General features: G+C 49.8%; 1 protein-coding gene across 1 annotated transcript in view; it reads left to right on the top strand.

The window, feature by feature from the left end:
- WDSUB1 (WD repeat, sterile alpha motif and U-box domain containing 1) overlaps positions 1-15,741 on the top strand; it is a 33,452-nt gene extending 17,711 nt beyond the window's left edge. Inside the window, exons 9-11 of the mRNA XM_075318824.1 lie at positions 2,074-2,253; positions 3,366-3,506; positions 14,590-15,741. Coding sequence (XP_075174939.1) covers positions 2,074-2,253; positions 3,366-3,506; positions 14,590-14,768 — 500 coding nt within the window. The 3' untranslated portion in view covers positions 14,769-15,741. The remainder of the gene's footprint in view (positions 1-2,073; positions 2,254-3,365; positions 3,507-14,589) is intronic.
- The last annotated feature ends 351 nt before the right edge of the window (positions 15,742-16,092 follow it).

The following is a 16,092-nucleotide window of genomic DNA, read 5'->3' as shown; positions in this document are numbered from 1 at the left end:
AAACAATCCCCACCTCACTTCCTGGAGAGACAAGGCCTGTCCCCAGTTTCTGTAGAGACTATTCCCCCCTCCCCCACTTCCTGTAGAGAGAGACTATCCCCACTTCCTATAGAGAGACTATCCCGGCCCCCCTTCCTGTAGAGAGACTATCCCCCCTCCCCCACTTCCTGTAGAGAGACTATCCCCCCTCCCCCACTTCCTGTAGAGAGACTATCCCCCCTCCCCCACTTCCTGTAGAATGACTATCCCCCCTCCCCCACTTCCTGTAGAGAGACTATCCCCCCTCCCCCACTTCCTGTAGAGAGACTATCCCCCTCCCCCACTTCCTGTAGAGAGACTATCCCCCCTCCTCCACTTCCTGTAGAGAGACTATCCCCCCTCCCCCACTTCCTGTAGAGAGACTATCCCCCCTCCCCCACTTCCTGTAGAGAGACTATTCCCCCTCCCCCACTTCCTGTAGAGAGACTATACCCCCCTCCCCCACTTCCTGTAGAGAGACTATCCCCCACTTCCTGTAGAGAGACTATCCCCCCTCCCCCACTTCCTGTAGAGAGACTATCCCCCTCCCCCACTTCCTGTAGAGAGACTATCCCCCCTCCTCCACTTCCTGTAGAGAGACTATCCCCCCTCCCCCACTTCCTGTAGAGAGACTATCCCCCCTCCCCCACTTCCTGTAGAGAGACTATTCCCCCTCCCCCACTTCCTGTAGAGAGACTATACCCCCCTCCCCCACTTCCTGTAGAGAGACTATCCCCCACTTCCTGTAGAGAGACTATCCCCCCTCCCCCACTTCCTGTAGAGAGACTATCCCCCCTCCCCCACTTCCTGTAGAGAGACTATCCCCCACTTCCTGTAGAGAGACTATCCCCCCTCCCCCACTTCCTGTAGAGAGACTATCCCCCCTCCCCCACTTCCTGTAGAGAGACTATCCCCCCTCCCCCACTTCCTGTAGAGAGACTATTCCCCCTCCCCCACTTCCTGTAGAGAGACTATACCCCCCTCCCCCACTTCCTGTAGAGAGACTATCCCCCACTTCCTGTAGAGAGACTATCCCCCCTCCCCCACTTCCTGTAGAGAGACTATCCCCCCTCCCCCACTTCCTGTAGAGAGACTATCCCCCCTCCCCCACTTCCTGTAGAGAGACTATCCCCCCTCCCCCACTTCCTGTAGAGAGACTATCCCCCACTTCCTGTAGAGAGACTATCCCCCCTCCCCCACTTCCTGTAGAGAGACTATCCCCCACTTCCTGTAGAGAGACTATCCCCCACTTCCTGTAGAGAGACTATCCCCCACTTCCTGTAGAGAGACTATCCCCCCTCCCCCACTTCCTGTAGAGAGACTACCCCCCCTCCCCCACTTCCTGTAGAGAGACTATCCCCCACTTCCTGTAGAGACTATCCCCCACTTCCTGTAGAGAGACTATACCCCACTTCCTGTAGAGAGACTATCCCCCACTTCCTGTAGAGAGACTATCCCCCCTCCCCCACTTCCTGTAGAGAGACTATCCCCCACTTCCTGTAGAGAGACTATACCCCCTCCCCCACTTCCTGTAGAGAGACTATCCCCCACTTCCTGTAGAGAGACTATCCCCCCTCCCCCACTTCCTGTAGAGAGACTATCCCCCCTCCCCCACTTCCTGTAGAGACTATCCCCCCTCCCCCACTTCCTGTAGAGAGACTATACCCCCCTCCCCCACTTCCTGTAGCGAGAGCAGGCCCCTCTGTAATCAGTCTCAGAGTCTCTGTAGTTAGGGGGAATTACACAAAAGGTAGCGAACAGAAAGTTAGATAGAAGGGCGACACTTAGTGGCCGGCGCTTATTTATTACCCTATAATATCCACACTGTTCTGTGGGATTGTCTGTAATTGTGTCTTAGTGCAATTCACAGCCTGAGAAGACGGGACTCACACATCCATGTTTCCTAATAGATTTATGAGCCTGTCCGTTCGCGATGACTTATGGTTACACCCCATCATTTTTCGTTCTGGATGTTCTTTACCCACCCTGTAAGATCTCTATAGAAATCTATAGTCTCCATATTGAGGTTATTGATGGGTATATCTTGTGTTCCAGCTGCCGGAATGAAGAGAAAAAGCGACCCTCTTATTGAGTCCTGGACGGAGGCCGATGTCCGGATGTGGCTTGTAAATGAGAGCCTGGCGGAGGTGGAGCGTCACTTCACCGCAAACAACATCGATGGAAAAGAATTACTTGGCCTCACTAAAGACAGTCTGCTTCACGATCTCAAGATAGGTACGCGGCCTGCGGATGAAGACATAGAGCCCCGATTCAACAGCAGTTTTTTCATGTCTGAAATGTCACAAGAATTTTGTGCAAAGTAAATTGCATAAAAAAAAGGCGGTGACTTTTGGAGTTTTTACGCCTATCCTGGCCAACTCTGACAACTTTTTGAAAAATGGTGTGTAGCCAAACTCGCACAACAAAAGTATTAGTTTATGCCACAAAAGTACCAAAACTTACGTCAACATAAAAAGCAGCATAAATTAAATTATGGGGACTGGTGTAATTGGCGGGGGTTGTGGCTTTAAGTTCACTATACTGTTTTTTGATTTTTTGGAAATCTCTTGTCCCCCAGCTGAAGCTTGCATAAACAAATCCCCAAAACAAAACAGGGCTTTACTCACCCACCCGGGTCCAGCACTGAGTCTCCACTGCTGCTCCCAGAGTCTGTTATGGTGTGCAGCGCTAACACAAGATTGAGCTCACTGATGCGCTGCAGCCAGTGTTTTGTGCCGCCTACTCGGAGTAGAGCCACCAAGCTCACTGATTGGCTACAGCGCTGACAAATTTACATTAGCGGGAGCAGCAAGGGAGACTTAGCTATTCGCTCAACTCTAATCGCTAACTATTCTTACTCACTATACTCATAACAAGTACTGTCTAATACTCGCGTATTCATTCCGAATATGCAATGCAAGTCAATGGGGGAAAAACTTGTGATGTAACGAGCAACCCGAATGCCGCACAATTTGTGCAAGTAGCGAATAGTGCGGAATTCCAGTTACTCGTTACATTGTGAGTATTCCCTATTGACTTGCATTGCACACGCTATTTGGAACGAATATGCGAGTATTAGACAGTACTCATAATGAGTATAGCAAGTACAAATAGCTACTTGCTCAACTCTACTAGCGTCTACCTGGGGAGGGTGAGTAAAGCACTATTTTAAAATAAATAAACTTCAGATAGGGAACCTGGGTTTTCTAAAAATCTGAAAAATTCCTTTAAGCAGCCCATGCCTCCTAATGAATTTGGCACATATTATTCCGGTGCGTTCTTCATTATAATGTACCAGTAATGAATTGGGGCTGTTATGTTCATAGACTCGTGTTTTCTTTTGACAGAATCCTTAGGGCTGAGAAATAAAATTTTGAGGAAAATTGAAGACTTGAAAAGCAAAATGCAAGTAGCATCATCTAACATCCCGGAGGAATTTCTCTGCCCCATCACGTGTGAAATTATGAAAGAGCCGGTCATTGCATCAGGTAATGTTCACTTTAAGCAGTCGATCTCCTTCCTGACTTTTCAGATTTTTCCCCCCCCCCTGGAAGGCCTCTGTACACATTACATGGTTGGCCAGTCCTGCAAATATTGGTGGGTGCAGTAGATTTTTTTTTTTTTTTTATGGGGGGCCTTCAGCCCCAAAGCCCCCACTAGATCCTTATTTTTCAAAGCTTATGGATCACCAATTTCTGTGCACATCATGAGATTACGTGCTCTTTTCCACTTGCGATTTTTATGTGCGAGTGCGATCTGATAAAACATTGCATCGCACTCGCACCAGTGTTAATTAATGAGGCAGTGCATTCTTTCCTTTTATTTCTTGACATGAATCGTGCTTTCGGTGCAATCGCAGCATGCTGCGTTTTGCAACGAATCTTCGCTCACGCACCCCCGTACAAGCCTATGGGAGCGTGTGAAAAAAATCACACTGCACTCGCACGTGGTGCATGCACAGAGACACAGTGGAGGAGATGGGAGAAAGTATTTCCTCCCTCTTCTCTGAGGCTGTGGTACGATCCCAAGATCAGATCACAGTCGCAGGACCCTCGGCTGACACCCGCAGCAGAGGGTCATTAGCATATTGCTGCCGATGCTCCCGCATTGGAAGCTCTGCGCAAGTGGAAAAGAGCCCTTACGTGTGATAAACCCCTTCGCTGTCAGGTCAGATTCGCAAAGTCCAGGGATGGGTGGTCTGTCTTACAGAATCTGGGCCACATATCATCGGTGTGCACCATTATCTCTGGCAGTGGTTGAGGGTTATGTTCATGAACCAAGAAAACACGTTGATGTTGTTGCAGAAGGAGTTAATTTGTTTTTCAAGCAGCCAGGAAAACGTAAAGGAAAAGATTGTCAGCTTCAATTAATTAGCAAGTCACGTCCCCGTTTCTGTTCTTCCTATTTACACATGAAAGCGTTCGGCCGACCAGGGACTTCTGAGAGCATCTTAGATTATTCCAGTGACAGATCTGTGATGGAAATTCACAAAACAATTCCAAACTCACAGCGATGGCTGATTTGCACAAAACTACTTTTTTTCATATCAAACACTCAAAGAAGAAATTATTCCGTGATGGAAAGTGCATTTATCTTTATTCTCAGCCATACAGTAATATGGAAGGAAATTATACATAAGACCATATCCTATGTATACACTGGAGGTCACCATGGGGCAGTCAGTTCATCAGTCACCCGCGAGGTTAGAACTTCCATGAGATTCAAGTGAAGTTCCTGATCAGTATTTGATTCTGCAGATGTTCTTTGCCAATTACTTCATTTAAGCTTCTTGCATTTTTCTTTTTGGCTTTTTTTTTAAAAAAAAAAAAAATAATAAATCTTTATTTTTATATAGCGCTAACATATTCCGCAGCGCTTTACATACATCAGGACACTGTCCCCATTGGGGCTCACAATCTAAATTCCCTATCTATATGTTTTTGGAGTGTGGGAGGAAACACACGCAAACACGGGGAGAACATACAAACTCCTTGCAGATGGTGTCCTTGGTGGGATTCGAACCCAGGACCCCAGCGCTGCAAGGCTGTAGTGCTAACCACTGAGCCACTACAAGACTGCAGTGCTAACCATTGAGCCACCGTGCCGCCACCCCCCATAAGTTTTATCATTTTTCCAGCTGAGGTTTTTGTTTTTTTGGTAGGTCAAGCTATAAGAAGGTTTCCAAAAGAATGTAGTTATACTGTTATTTAGCTTTACTAAAAGTTTGTCAAGTCTTGTGAGGAAACGCACTAAAAACAAATGTGATTTTTTTTTTTAGTTACTGCTTTTCCTCAACTCATTCAAGTCCATAAAGAAAGTTTGCAATAAATCCTATATTTACCGCAAGAGAAATTGCTCAAGGTTAAAAAAAAACAAACAAAAAAACAAACAAACTCCAAAACACCAAAGGTCGGATTCTGCAGCATTTAAAAATGCCCTAAATACTCAATGAAAATCTTGCATTGCACTCAGCCCCATTTAAGTCAATGCTGCAGCTCAAATCTGCGCATTTTTCCTCAACTCTAATTGGACGGAAGAAAAAAAATTGCAGCATTGTATCACTCGCACCCATACAAGTCTATGGCGGGTTTTCCACGTTGCGACATCGCAAGCAGATGCCGCACGCGATAGTCCCCACCCCCGTCGCAGGTACGATATCTTGTGATAGCTAACGTAGCGAAAATTATCTCTACGCCAACTTCACATGCACTCACCTGCCCTGCGACCGTCGCTCTGGCCGGCGACCCGCCTCCTTCCTAAGGGGGCAGGTCATGCGGCGTCATAGCGACGTCACACAGCAGGCGGCCAATAGGGGCGGAGATGAGCAGGATGTAAACATCCCACCCACCTCCTTTCTTCCGCATAGCCGCCGGCGGCAGGTAAGGTGATGTTCCTCGCTCCTGCGGCTTCATACACAGCGATGTGTGCTGCCACAGGAACGAGGAACTACATCGTACCTGTCGCTGCAGCATAATTATGAAAAAGTCGGAGCCTGCAACGATGATACGATAACGACGCTTTTGCGCTCGTTAATCGTATCATCTAGCATTTACACACTACGATCTCGAAAGAGACGTCGGAAGTGCGTCACTTTCGATTTGACCCCACCGACATCGCATGTGCGATGTTGCAACGTGCAAAGCCGCCCTATGGGTGTGCGTGAAACATCAGACTGCTCTCGGATGACCTCAAAGTGCAGTGCAATGTACGCACAGGCTGACAATGGAGGAGATGGAAAGATCACGCTCGCTCTCTCCTCCGCAGCTGTGATCCGATCGCAAAGATCGGATCAAAGAATAATGACACTCAGACCATGCTCACAGCAGAGCGGGAGCCAAGGGTCATTAACATATCTCATCCAATGCCATATGCTAATGTGACTCCAGCCTTAAGCTGGTGTCACACACAGCGACAACGACAACGACGTCGCTGCTACGTCACCATTTTCTGTGACGTTGCAGCGACGTCCCGTCGCTGTCGCTGTGTGTGACATCCAGCAACGACCTGGCCCCTGCTGTGAGGTCGCCGGTCGTTGCTGAATGTCCAGCTTCATTTTTTGGTCGTCACTCTCCCGCTGTGACACACACATCGCTGTGTGTGACAGCGAGAGCGACGAAATGAAGCGAGCAGGAGCCGGCACTGGCAGCTGCGGTAAGCTGTAACCAGCGTAAACATCGGGTAACCAAGGGAAGACCTTTCCCTGGTTACCCGATGTTTACGCTGGTTACCAGCCTCCGCTCTTGCTGCCAGTGCCGGCTCCTGCACTGTGACATGTGGCTGCAGTACGTATCGGGTAATTAACCCGATGTATACTGTAGCAAGGAGAGCAAGGAGCCAGCGCTAAGCAGTGCGCGCGGCTCCCTGCTCTCTGAACTGTGACATGTAGCTGCAGCACACATCGGGTTAATTAACCCGATGTGTGCTGCAGGAGAGCAAGGAGCCAGCGCTAAGCGCGGCTCCCTGCTCTCTGAACTGTGACATGTAGCTGCAGCACACATCGGGTTAATTAACCCGATGTGTGCTGCAGGAGAGCAAGGAGCCAGCGCTAAGCGCGGCTCCCTGCTCTCTACACATGTAGCACAGCGACCTTATGATCGCTGCTTCTGCTGTGTTTGACAGCTAAGCAGCGATCATAACAGCGACTTACAAGGTCGCTGTTGCGTCACAGAAAATGGTGACGTAACAGCGACGTCGTTGTCGCTGTCGTTTAGTGTGAACCCAGCTTTAAAGGGATTTCCCATCATGGGTTTTTATTTCTACAGGATAATACAGAATGGGTAATAAATGTCTTGTGGGGCCCTTAGCAATCAGCTACTAGAAAAGAATAGGGATAATGAGTCCTGGACTCCTCCACACTCCTACTCACACAGTAATGGAGGGACAGTCAAGTATGTTTATAATATATATATTATATACACACACATGCATATCACAATGTCTTGCGGACATTTCTGTGTTGAATACCAAGTAATGTGCATATTTTCATTGTACTTTATTTTGTAAGGGAAACCTAGAAATCAGGAGTTAGGGCTACAGGGATGTTCCCTTTGTGTTTCTGGCTGCACGAGGGGAGCTAAATAGATATGTAGAAGAAAAAAACCAAGACCAAGAACTAAGGACATGTCCACAGAGAAGGCACAATTAGGGTCTGTGCATACGTTGCGTATTTACATGCGTTCTGCGTCCCCAGCAAAGTCTGAGAATTAAGCAAATTCCATGCGCACGTTGCATTTTGAATGCCAAATTTGTGGCCAAATCGATGCGTTCTAAAAAGCAACGTCACTTTTTCTTTGTCGCTCCATTGGGAGACCCAGACAATTGGGTGTATAGCTTCTGCCTCTGGAGGCCACACAAAGTATTACACTTTTAAAAAAAGTGTAACCCCTCCCCTCTGCCTATACACCCTCCCGTGGATCACGGGCTCCTCAGTTTTATGCTTTGTGTGGAAGGAGGCACACATCCACTCATGCATTCTCATACATAGTTATGTCGGATGGAAGAAAAGAGGACCCCGATGGGGTCCCCGGCATGTTCCCTTCTCACCCCACTATGTCGGCGGTGTTGTTAAGGTTGAGGTACCCATTGCGGGTACGGAGGCTGGAGCCACATGCCGTCTCCTTCACCATCCCTTATGCGGCTCTGGGAGAAGTGGGATCCTAAGCGGTCATCCATGAGCTGGGACCGTGCTCCATCCGCAGCCCCTGGTGGAACTTGCCGGACCGGAGCTTCTTCACCCCCAGGGACCGGGCCCTGCAACTGGAAGGTACTCTACTCTGTGTCCCCATGTGGGGACTGTACAGAGAGGGTCGCACCTTATCCCCGGAAGGCGCGGTAGTTCCGTCCGTTGTCTTTTCGGCGGACTTCCGCGCCGACCGTGCCTGCTTGTCGGGCACGGCCTTAAATTTAGTCCCCGGCTTCGCCGCGGCCTAGTCACGAAAAATCCCGCCCCCGAGCCTGCCTGTCAGGGGTTAGGGCGAGATTGCCAGCATGACGTCGGCTTTGAGGGCTGGAGCATCCTGCATGTTTCCCTCCCCCCTCATTGACCACTGTGGGGACTCCAGATTCCCGCTCTTTGCTGACGCCGCCCTCGGCTCCACACCCCCCCTGAGAGCTCCGGCAGCCATTTTTAGCATTCTGCCGGTGGATGCTACTCAGCAGCAAAGCTCTGCAGCTCCGGGGGATCCACGACAGGGAATCTGGAGGACACACTCCGCTCGTTAGCGGTTGGTAAGCCACACCGGTCACGGTGCTGGTCCCCCTAGGGTGCCGGGATATTATATTATATATATATATATATATATATATATATATATATATTATAGATATATATATATATATCTGTTCGGAAAGGCTGTATACCCTTTTCCTATATACCCTCAGTGGTCACTCTCCTAAGAGACAACAGCATGTCGTCCACAAGAAGCAAAGCTACTAAGGCACAGATTTTTTTCGCGGCCTGTACCTCTTGTGGGGCTATGTTGCCTGCGGGATCCACCTACCCTCACTGTGATCAATGCTCGACTCCTGCCACTCTTGCTCAGCCGGAGCCTAGGGCACTTGTGGGCCCCTCGGCTCATGTAGATCCCCCTGCTCCCGCTGAACAGGCTGCAGGGACAGAGTCACAGTCGTTGGCCTCTTTCGCTGAGAAACTCTGTCACTTTCTCAGTCCATTGCACAGTCTATGGACAAATGGTCATCTAAGCTCCTTGAAGCTTTGCAGTCCAGACCGGGCCCTTCACAGGCCCCGGCCCCTGTTAGTCTGTCTCCTCCAGGCCCTTCTCGGTCCGCACCGCAGCGCGCTCCCAGGATAGCCCCTAGGCCCCAGGCGGAGGACTCCTGCCCGGACCGCAGCCCCAGACCGGCTAAGCGGCCTCGCTGGGACTCTTCCCCGGCCTCCTCACGCTGCTCTGGATCCCAGCTTGAGGACTCTCAGGATGACGAGGCGGACGTGGGAGCTCAGGGCTCTGACCCTGACTTCGCCCTTAACCTTGATACCCCTGAGGGGGACGCCTTAGTAAATGATCTTATCTCGTCCATCAACCAGGTGTTGGATGTCACACCACCGCCGCCTCCTGCAGAGGAGTCGGCTTCTCAGCAGGAAAACACCAATTCCGTTTCCCCAAACGTACGCGCAATACGTTTTTTGATCACTCTAACTTCAGGGACGCTGTCCAGAAGCCCAGAGCGGTTCCGGACAAGCGTTTTGCTAAACGGCTCACTGACACGCGTTATCCCTTTCCACCTGAAGTCGTTAAGGGCTGGGCACATTCTCCCAAGATGGATCCTCCAGTCTCTAGATTGGCTGCTAGGTCCATTGTGTCTGTTACCGATGGCTCATCCCTGAAGGATGCCACTGACAGACAGATAGAGCTCTTGGTGAAGTCTATTTATGAGGCCACGGGCGCGTCTTTCGCCCCGGCCTTTGCGGCCGTGTGGGCTCTCCAAGCAATCTCGGCATGTCTGACTGAGATTAATGCTGTCACGCGGAATTCTGCTCCACATGTTTCTTCCTTGACCTCTCAGGCATCAGCATTTTCGTCCTACGCCATGAACGCCGTCCTGGACTCCGCTAGCCGTACGGCTGTAGCATCCGCTAACTCCGTGGCAGTCCGCAGGGCCATGTGGCTGCGCGAATGGAAAGCAGACTCTGCTTCCAAAAGGTTTTTAACTGGTTTGCCTTTTTCTGGCGACCGTTTGTTTGGCGAACGGTTGGATGAGATTATTACGGAATCCTCGGGAAAGGACTCCTCCTTACCCCAGTCCAAACCTAAGAGACCTCAGCAGAGAAAAATCCAATCGAGGTTTCGGTCCTTTCGTCCCTCCGCCAAGTCCCAATCCTCTTCGACCAACCGGCCGGAGAAAGGCCAGAGGAACTCCTATGCGTGGCGGTCCAAGTCACGCCCCCAAAAGGCCGCAGGAGGCACTGCCTCCAAGACGGCCTCCTCATGACTCTCGGCCTCATCTAGCCACATCCTCGGTCGGTGGCAGGCACTCCCGCTTTGGCGACGCCTGGTGGCCACACGTTCAAGACCGATGGGTGAGAGACATTCTGTCTCATGGTTACAGGTTAGAGTTCAGCTCTCGACCTACGGCTCGTTTCTTCAGAACCTCCCCACCCCCCGCGCAGGCCGACACACTTTTTCAGGCAGTGGACGCTCTAAAGATAGATGGAGTTGTGATTCCCGTTCCCCTTCAGGAACGTGGTCGCGGTTTTTACTCCAACTTGTTCGTGGTGCCAAAAAAGGACGGGTCATTCCGTCCCGTTCTGGACCTCAAGCTGCTCAACAGACATGTGAGAACCAGACGATTTCGGATGGAATCGCTCCGCTCGGTCATCGCCTCGATGTCACAAGGAGACTTCCTAGCATCGATCGACATCAAGGATGCTTATCTCCATGTTCCGATCGCACCCGAACATCAACGTTTCCTGCGTTTCGCCATCGGGGACGAACACCTCCAGTTCGTGGCATTGCCTTTCGGCCTGGCGACAGCCCCACGGGTTTTCACCAAAGTCATGGCATCCGTCGTGGCGGTCCTGCACTCTCAGGGCCACTCGGTGATCCTCTACTTGGATGATCTCCTAGTCAGGGCTCCTTCTCGGTGGCGTGTCAACGAAGTCTTTCCGTCACTCTGGAGACTCTCCAGCAGTTCGGGTGAATCATCAATTTCCCGAAATCCAAGTTGACGCCGACCCAATCACTGACTTACCTCGGGATGGAGTTTCATACCCAGCCAGCGTTAGTCAAGCTACCGCGGGACAAACAGCTTTCTCTGCAAGTGGGGGTGCAATCACTTCTTCGGAGTCAGTCACACCCCTTAAGGCGCCTCATGCACTTCCTGGGGAAGATGGTTGCAGCTATGGAAGCAGTGCCGTTCGCGCAATTCCATCTACGGCCACTCCAATGGGACATTCTTCGCAAATGGGACAAGAGTTCGGCTTCCCTCGACAAGAACATCTCTTTCCCTTGCAACCAAAACATCACTTCAGTGGTGGCTCCTACCCACATCTCTGTCTCGGGGAAAATCCTTCCTACCTCCAACCTGGGCCGTGGTCACCATGGACGCGAGCCTGTCAGGTTGGGGAGCGGTTTTTCTCCACCACAGGGCTCAAGGGACCTGGAATCCGATAGAATCGTCCCTTCAGATCAATATCCTGGAGATAAGGGCAGTATATCTAGCCCTATTGGCTTTCCATCGGTGGCTGGAGGGCAGGCAGATCCGAATACAGTCGGACAACGCCACTGCCGTCGCGTACATCAACCACCAAGGCGGCACTCGCAGTCGTCAAGCCTTCCAGGAAGTCCGCCGAATTCTGCAGTGGGTGGAAGACACAGGCTCCACCATCTCCGCAGCTCACATCCCGGGCGTAGAAAACTGGGAAGCAGATTTTCTCAGTCGTCAGGGCATGGACGCGGGGGAATGGTCTCTTCACCCAGACGTGTTTCGAGAGATCTGTCGCCGCTGGGGAATGCCGGACGTCGACCTCATGGCGTCACGACACAACAACAAGGTCCCGGCCTTCATGGCTCGGTCTCAGGATCACAGAACTCTGGCAGCGGACGCCTTGGTCCAGGATGGGTCGCAGTTTCGACTGCCATACGTGTTTCTCCCTCTGGCGATGCTGCCCAGGGTACTACGCAAGATCCGGTCCGAATGCCGTCGCGCCATTTTCGTCGCTCCAGACTGGCCGAGGCGGTTGTGGTATCCGGATCTGTGGCATCTCGGGGTGGGTCAACCGTGGGCACTTCCAGACCGCCCAGACTTGCTGTCACAAGGCCCGTTTTTCCATCTGAATTCTGTGGCCCTCAACCTGACTGTGTAGCCATTGAGTCCTGGCTCCTAGCGTCTTCAGGGTTATCTCAGGATGTCATTGCCACCATGAGACAAGCCAGGAAGCCAACGTCCGCCAAGATCTATTACAGGTCTTGGCAAATCCTCTTATCCTGGTGCTCTGATAACTGTTTTCCTCCATGGCCGTTTGCCTTACCCACATTCCTTTCATTTCTACAATCTGGAATGGACAAGGGTTTGTCCCTCGGCTCTCTCAAGGGCCAAGTTTCGGCGCTCTCCGTGTTTTTTCAAAAGCGTCTAGCCAGGCTTCCGCAGGTCCGCACGTTCCTGCAGGGGGTTTACCACATGGTTCCACCTTACAAACATCCGTTGGAACCTTGGGATCTTAACAGGGTCCTGACGGCTCTTCAAAAGCCGCCTTTTGAGCCGCTGCGGGATGTCTCTTTCTCCCGTCTTTCCCAGAAGGTGGCCTTCCTGGTGGCAGTCACATCACTTCGGAGAGTGTCTGAGCTTGCAGCGCTGTCATGCAAAGCTCCCTTCCTGGTTTTTCACCAGGATAAGGTGGTTCTGCGTCCTGTCCCGGAATTTCTCCCTAAGGTGGTATCCCCTTTTCATCTAAATCAGGATATCTCCTTGCCTTCCTTTTGCCCTAATCCAATTCACCAGTGTGCAAAGGATTTGCACTCTTTGGATCTAGTGAGAGCACTCCGGCTCTACGTGTCTCGCACGGCGCCCCTGCGCCGTTCAGACGCGCTCTTTATCCTTGTCGCTGGCTAGCGCAAGGGCTCTCAGGCCTCCAAGTCAACCTTGGCTCGGTGGATCAAGGAACCGATTCTCGAGGCCTACCGTACTTCTGGGCTTCCGCTCCCTTCAGGGTTGAAAGCCCATTCTACCAGAGCCGTAGGTGCGTCCTGGGCATTGCGACACCGGGCGACGGCTCAGCAGGTGTGTCAGGCAGCTACGTGATCTAGTCTGCACACTTTCACGAAGCACTATCAAGTGCATACCTATGCTTCGGCAGACGCCAGTCTAGGTAGGCGAGTCCTCCAGGCGGCGGTTGCCCACGTGTAAGAGGGGGCCGTTTTCGGCTCTATTGAGGTATTGTTTTTTACCCACCCAGGGACTGCTTTTGGACGTCCCAATTGTCTGGGTCTCCCAATGGAGCGACAAAGAAAAAGGGAATTTTGTTTACTTACCGTAAATTCCTTTTCTTCTAGCTCCTATTGGGAGACCCAGCACCCACCCCTGTGCCCTTCGGGCTGGTTGTTCTTTGTGTACACATGTTGTTGATGTTGATTTGTTCTTTTGGTTCATGGTCTTCAGTTCTCCGAACATCCTTCGGATTGAATTTACCCTAGACCAATTTATAAGTTTTCTCCTTCCTGCTTTTGCACCAAAACTGAGGAGCCCGTGATCCACGGGAGGGTGTATAGGCAGAGGGGAGGGGGTTACACTTTTTTTAAAAGTGTAATACTTCGTGTGGCCTCCAGAGGCAGAAGCTATACACCCAATTGTCTGGGTCTCCCAATAGGAGCTAGAAGAAAAGGAATTTACGGTAAGTAAACAAAATTCCCTTTTTTTTGTGCGTTTTGGATGCTTTTCCCTCTTTGTCAATGGGAGAGCAAGCATCCAGAACACATCCAATCTGCATTCAAAATGCAACCAAAACGCTGCATTTTATTTGTCACACCAGAACGCAACGTGCACACATACCCTTACACCCATTTAGTATCACTTGGCTGGGGTCAAGTGTAATGGGGCCTTCACTGTTGGTAGGGCTCCAACCCCAGCACACCCGAGAACAAAGGTGCCGTGGGGCACATCACTAGTTTATACAGGCACAGTGACAAACAGGAGGAGTACCGGCTTTGTTCTGGCAGTTGCAGAGATTTTGAGGGTCAGACTGCACTGGTCATACATAGTCATAGGATAAAAAAATAATATATATATGGACAAAAATGCTTTTGTAGTAAGAAATTTACGCAAATCTCATCACAACATGCTATACTACGTAAGGGCAATATTAGTATGTGAACAGTTCCGCTCACCTATAGGCCAAAAATTTTAAAACAAGTCATCGGAGGCTACATCAGACTCCTAGCCATCACTTTGATGGTCATTACCCCCATCCTCCCCAGTGGTGCTATCAGTTTGAAGTGGATGGTGAGAACTCTACTCCATTAACTCCTATTGGGCAAATGTCATTCTTTTGTGCCGATTCAGTGGAAGGTCGGCTCTCCATACATCAATATAATTTGCTTTTATTCTTAAAATATGTAGATGGATATTCCTATGAGAGAAATGCCATTGAAAGCTGGATTAGTACGAAGAGGACAAGTCCCATGACCAATCTACCGTTGGAGAACCTTCTCCTCACACCCAACAGGACATTGAAAATGGCGCTGAACCGCTGGCAAGACACCAGGACAGAGGGGAAAAATAAGTATATTTCATCCTGATATCAAGTTGCATCTTCCCAAGAGTGACATTCCTTGCTGAAAATCTCTAAATAATCCGCCATATCTGCATGTGGTTCTATAGTGCAAATTATCTATCCAGGAAAGGAGACAAACTCTAGCGCAGCGCCACCTATTGGAAGTAGCGATCCTAAAAGTCAAATGTGGATTTTTAACAATCCTTTGCATATGACGTAGGATATATGCCAGATCAGAATCCCAATTTGCAGACACGGTGTTTCGGGGTGCTTGCCCCTCATCAGTGCAAAGTATGGGGTGTCTGATCTGGCTCATGAGAAAGCTATGTGGGGAGCACGGGGGAACACTATTTTCCTTAAGGAGACTTTGCAAGCCAGTCTATAGTGCAAAGCATGTGTTGACGTGGCCTCTCAAATCTCCTCTTATTTTTCTACAGAACCCATGACCTTTCATGCACTGGTAAGACATGTTCTCTGTATACCAGGTAGTTGTTGCTTTGCCCTTTATTTTAAAAGGTAGTAGATGAGTGGTTATTGCCATTGCTCTACAGCGCTATGAGTCCCGGTTTAGCACCGTACCCCTATAGAGGTCTCGGACTACAATCTCACATTAGGTTATGGATTTTGCACAAATGGAATGGAATTTAATGGGAAAAGTGAGTGTGCGCTTCTGAGATGGAAGAATTAGTTTGTGAACCCCATAGAAGACAGGTAGTGACATGACAATGGCCAGCACTGTGGTATCACTGGTTAATGTGGACCGATATGTCAATCAGTTCCTGTGAAGTACTGGAATACCTTGTATTTATGTACGGTATGTATTGTTTAGTTGTATGTGTAGTTAATTTTATAAACAGTTCTACAGTGGTTAAACAATATTATTAGGTTTAATAAATATATATAAAAAAAGTGATATGGGTCATTCCGTGTCAAGTGGACCAGTTTTAAAAATCGTCCCCACTCGACGTTCTCAGATTTTGCTGAAAATTTATAAGGATGTACATGTATGTTTGAAAAGAGGTTCTGTAAATTTTTAGGGCCAGATCTCAAATATATTGGGCACTGTTGACCTTTCACTGGAGGCCCCCCCCCCAAGCCTGCGGCTTCAGCTAAGAGGATTTTGCAAACTTTTGCACATAGCCATTAGAGTTCTATACTGGCTATGATGCTGAAATTTGGCATACTAGCTCAACTTTTGCTGCTAAACGCGATAAAATTATTACCGGCTATGACAAAACAATATTTCGGCCGCAATTTTGTGTCAAAGTAGCTTGTAAAACGCCTCGCATAAAATTTATGCCAAACTTTGCCCATATATAACTCAAGACCAAAAACCAATAGGAACTGGT

The sequence above is a fragment of the Anomaloglossus baeobatrachus genome, chromosome 7 (assembly GCF_048569485.1).
Source record: "Anomaloglossus baeobatrachus isolate aAnoBae1 chromosome 7, aAnoBae1.hap1, whole genome shotgun sequence".
NCBI classification, from domain to species: domain Eukaryota; kingdom Metazoa; phylum Chordata; class Amphibia; order Anura; family Aromobatidae; genus Anomaloglossus; species Anomaloglossus baeobatrachus.
Note: the sequence above shows the minus strand (reverse complement) of the source record. Positions and strands in the feature narration are given on the sequence as shown.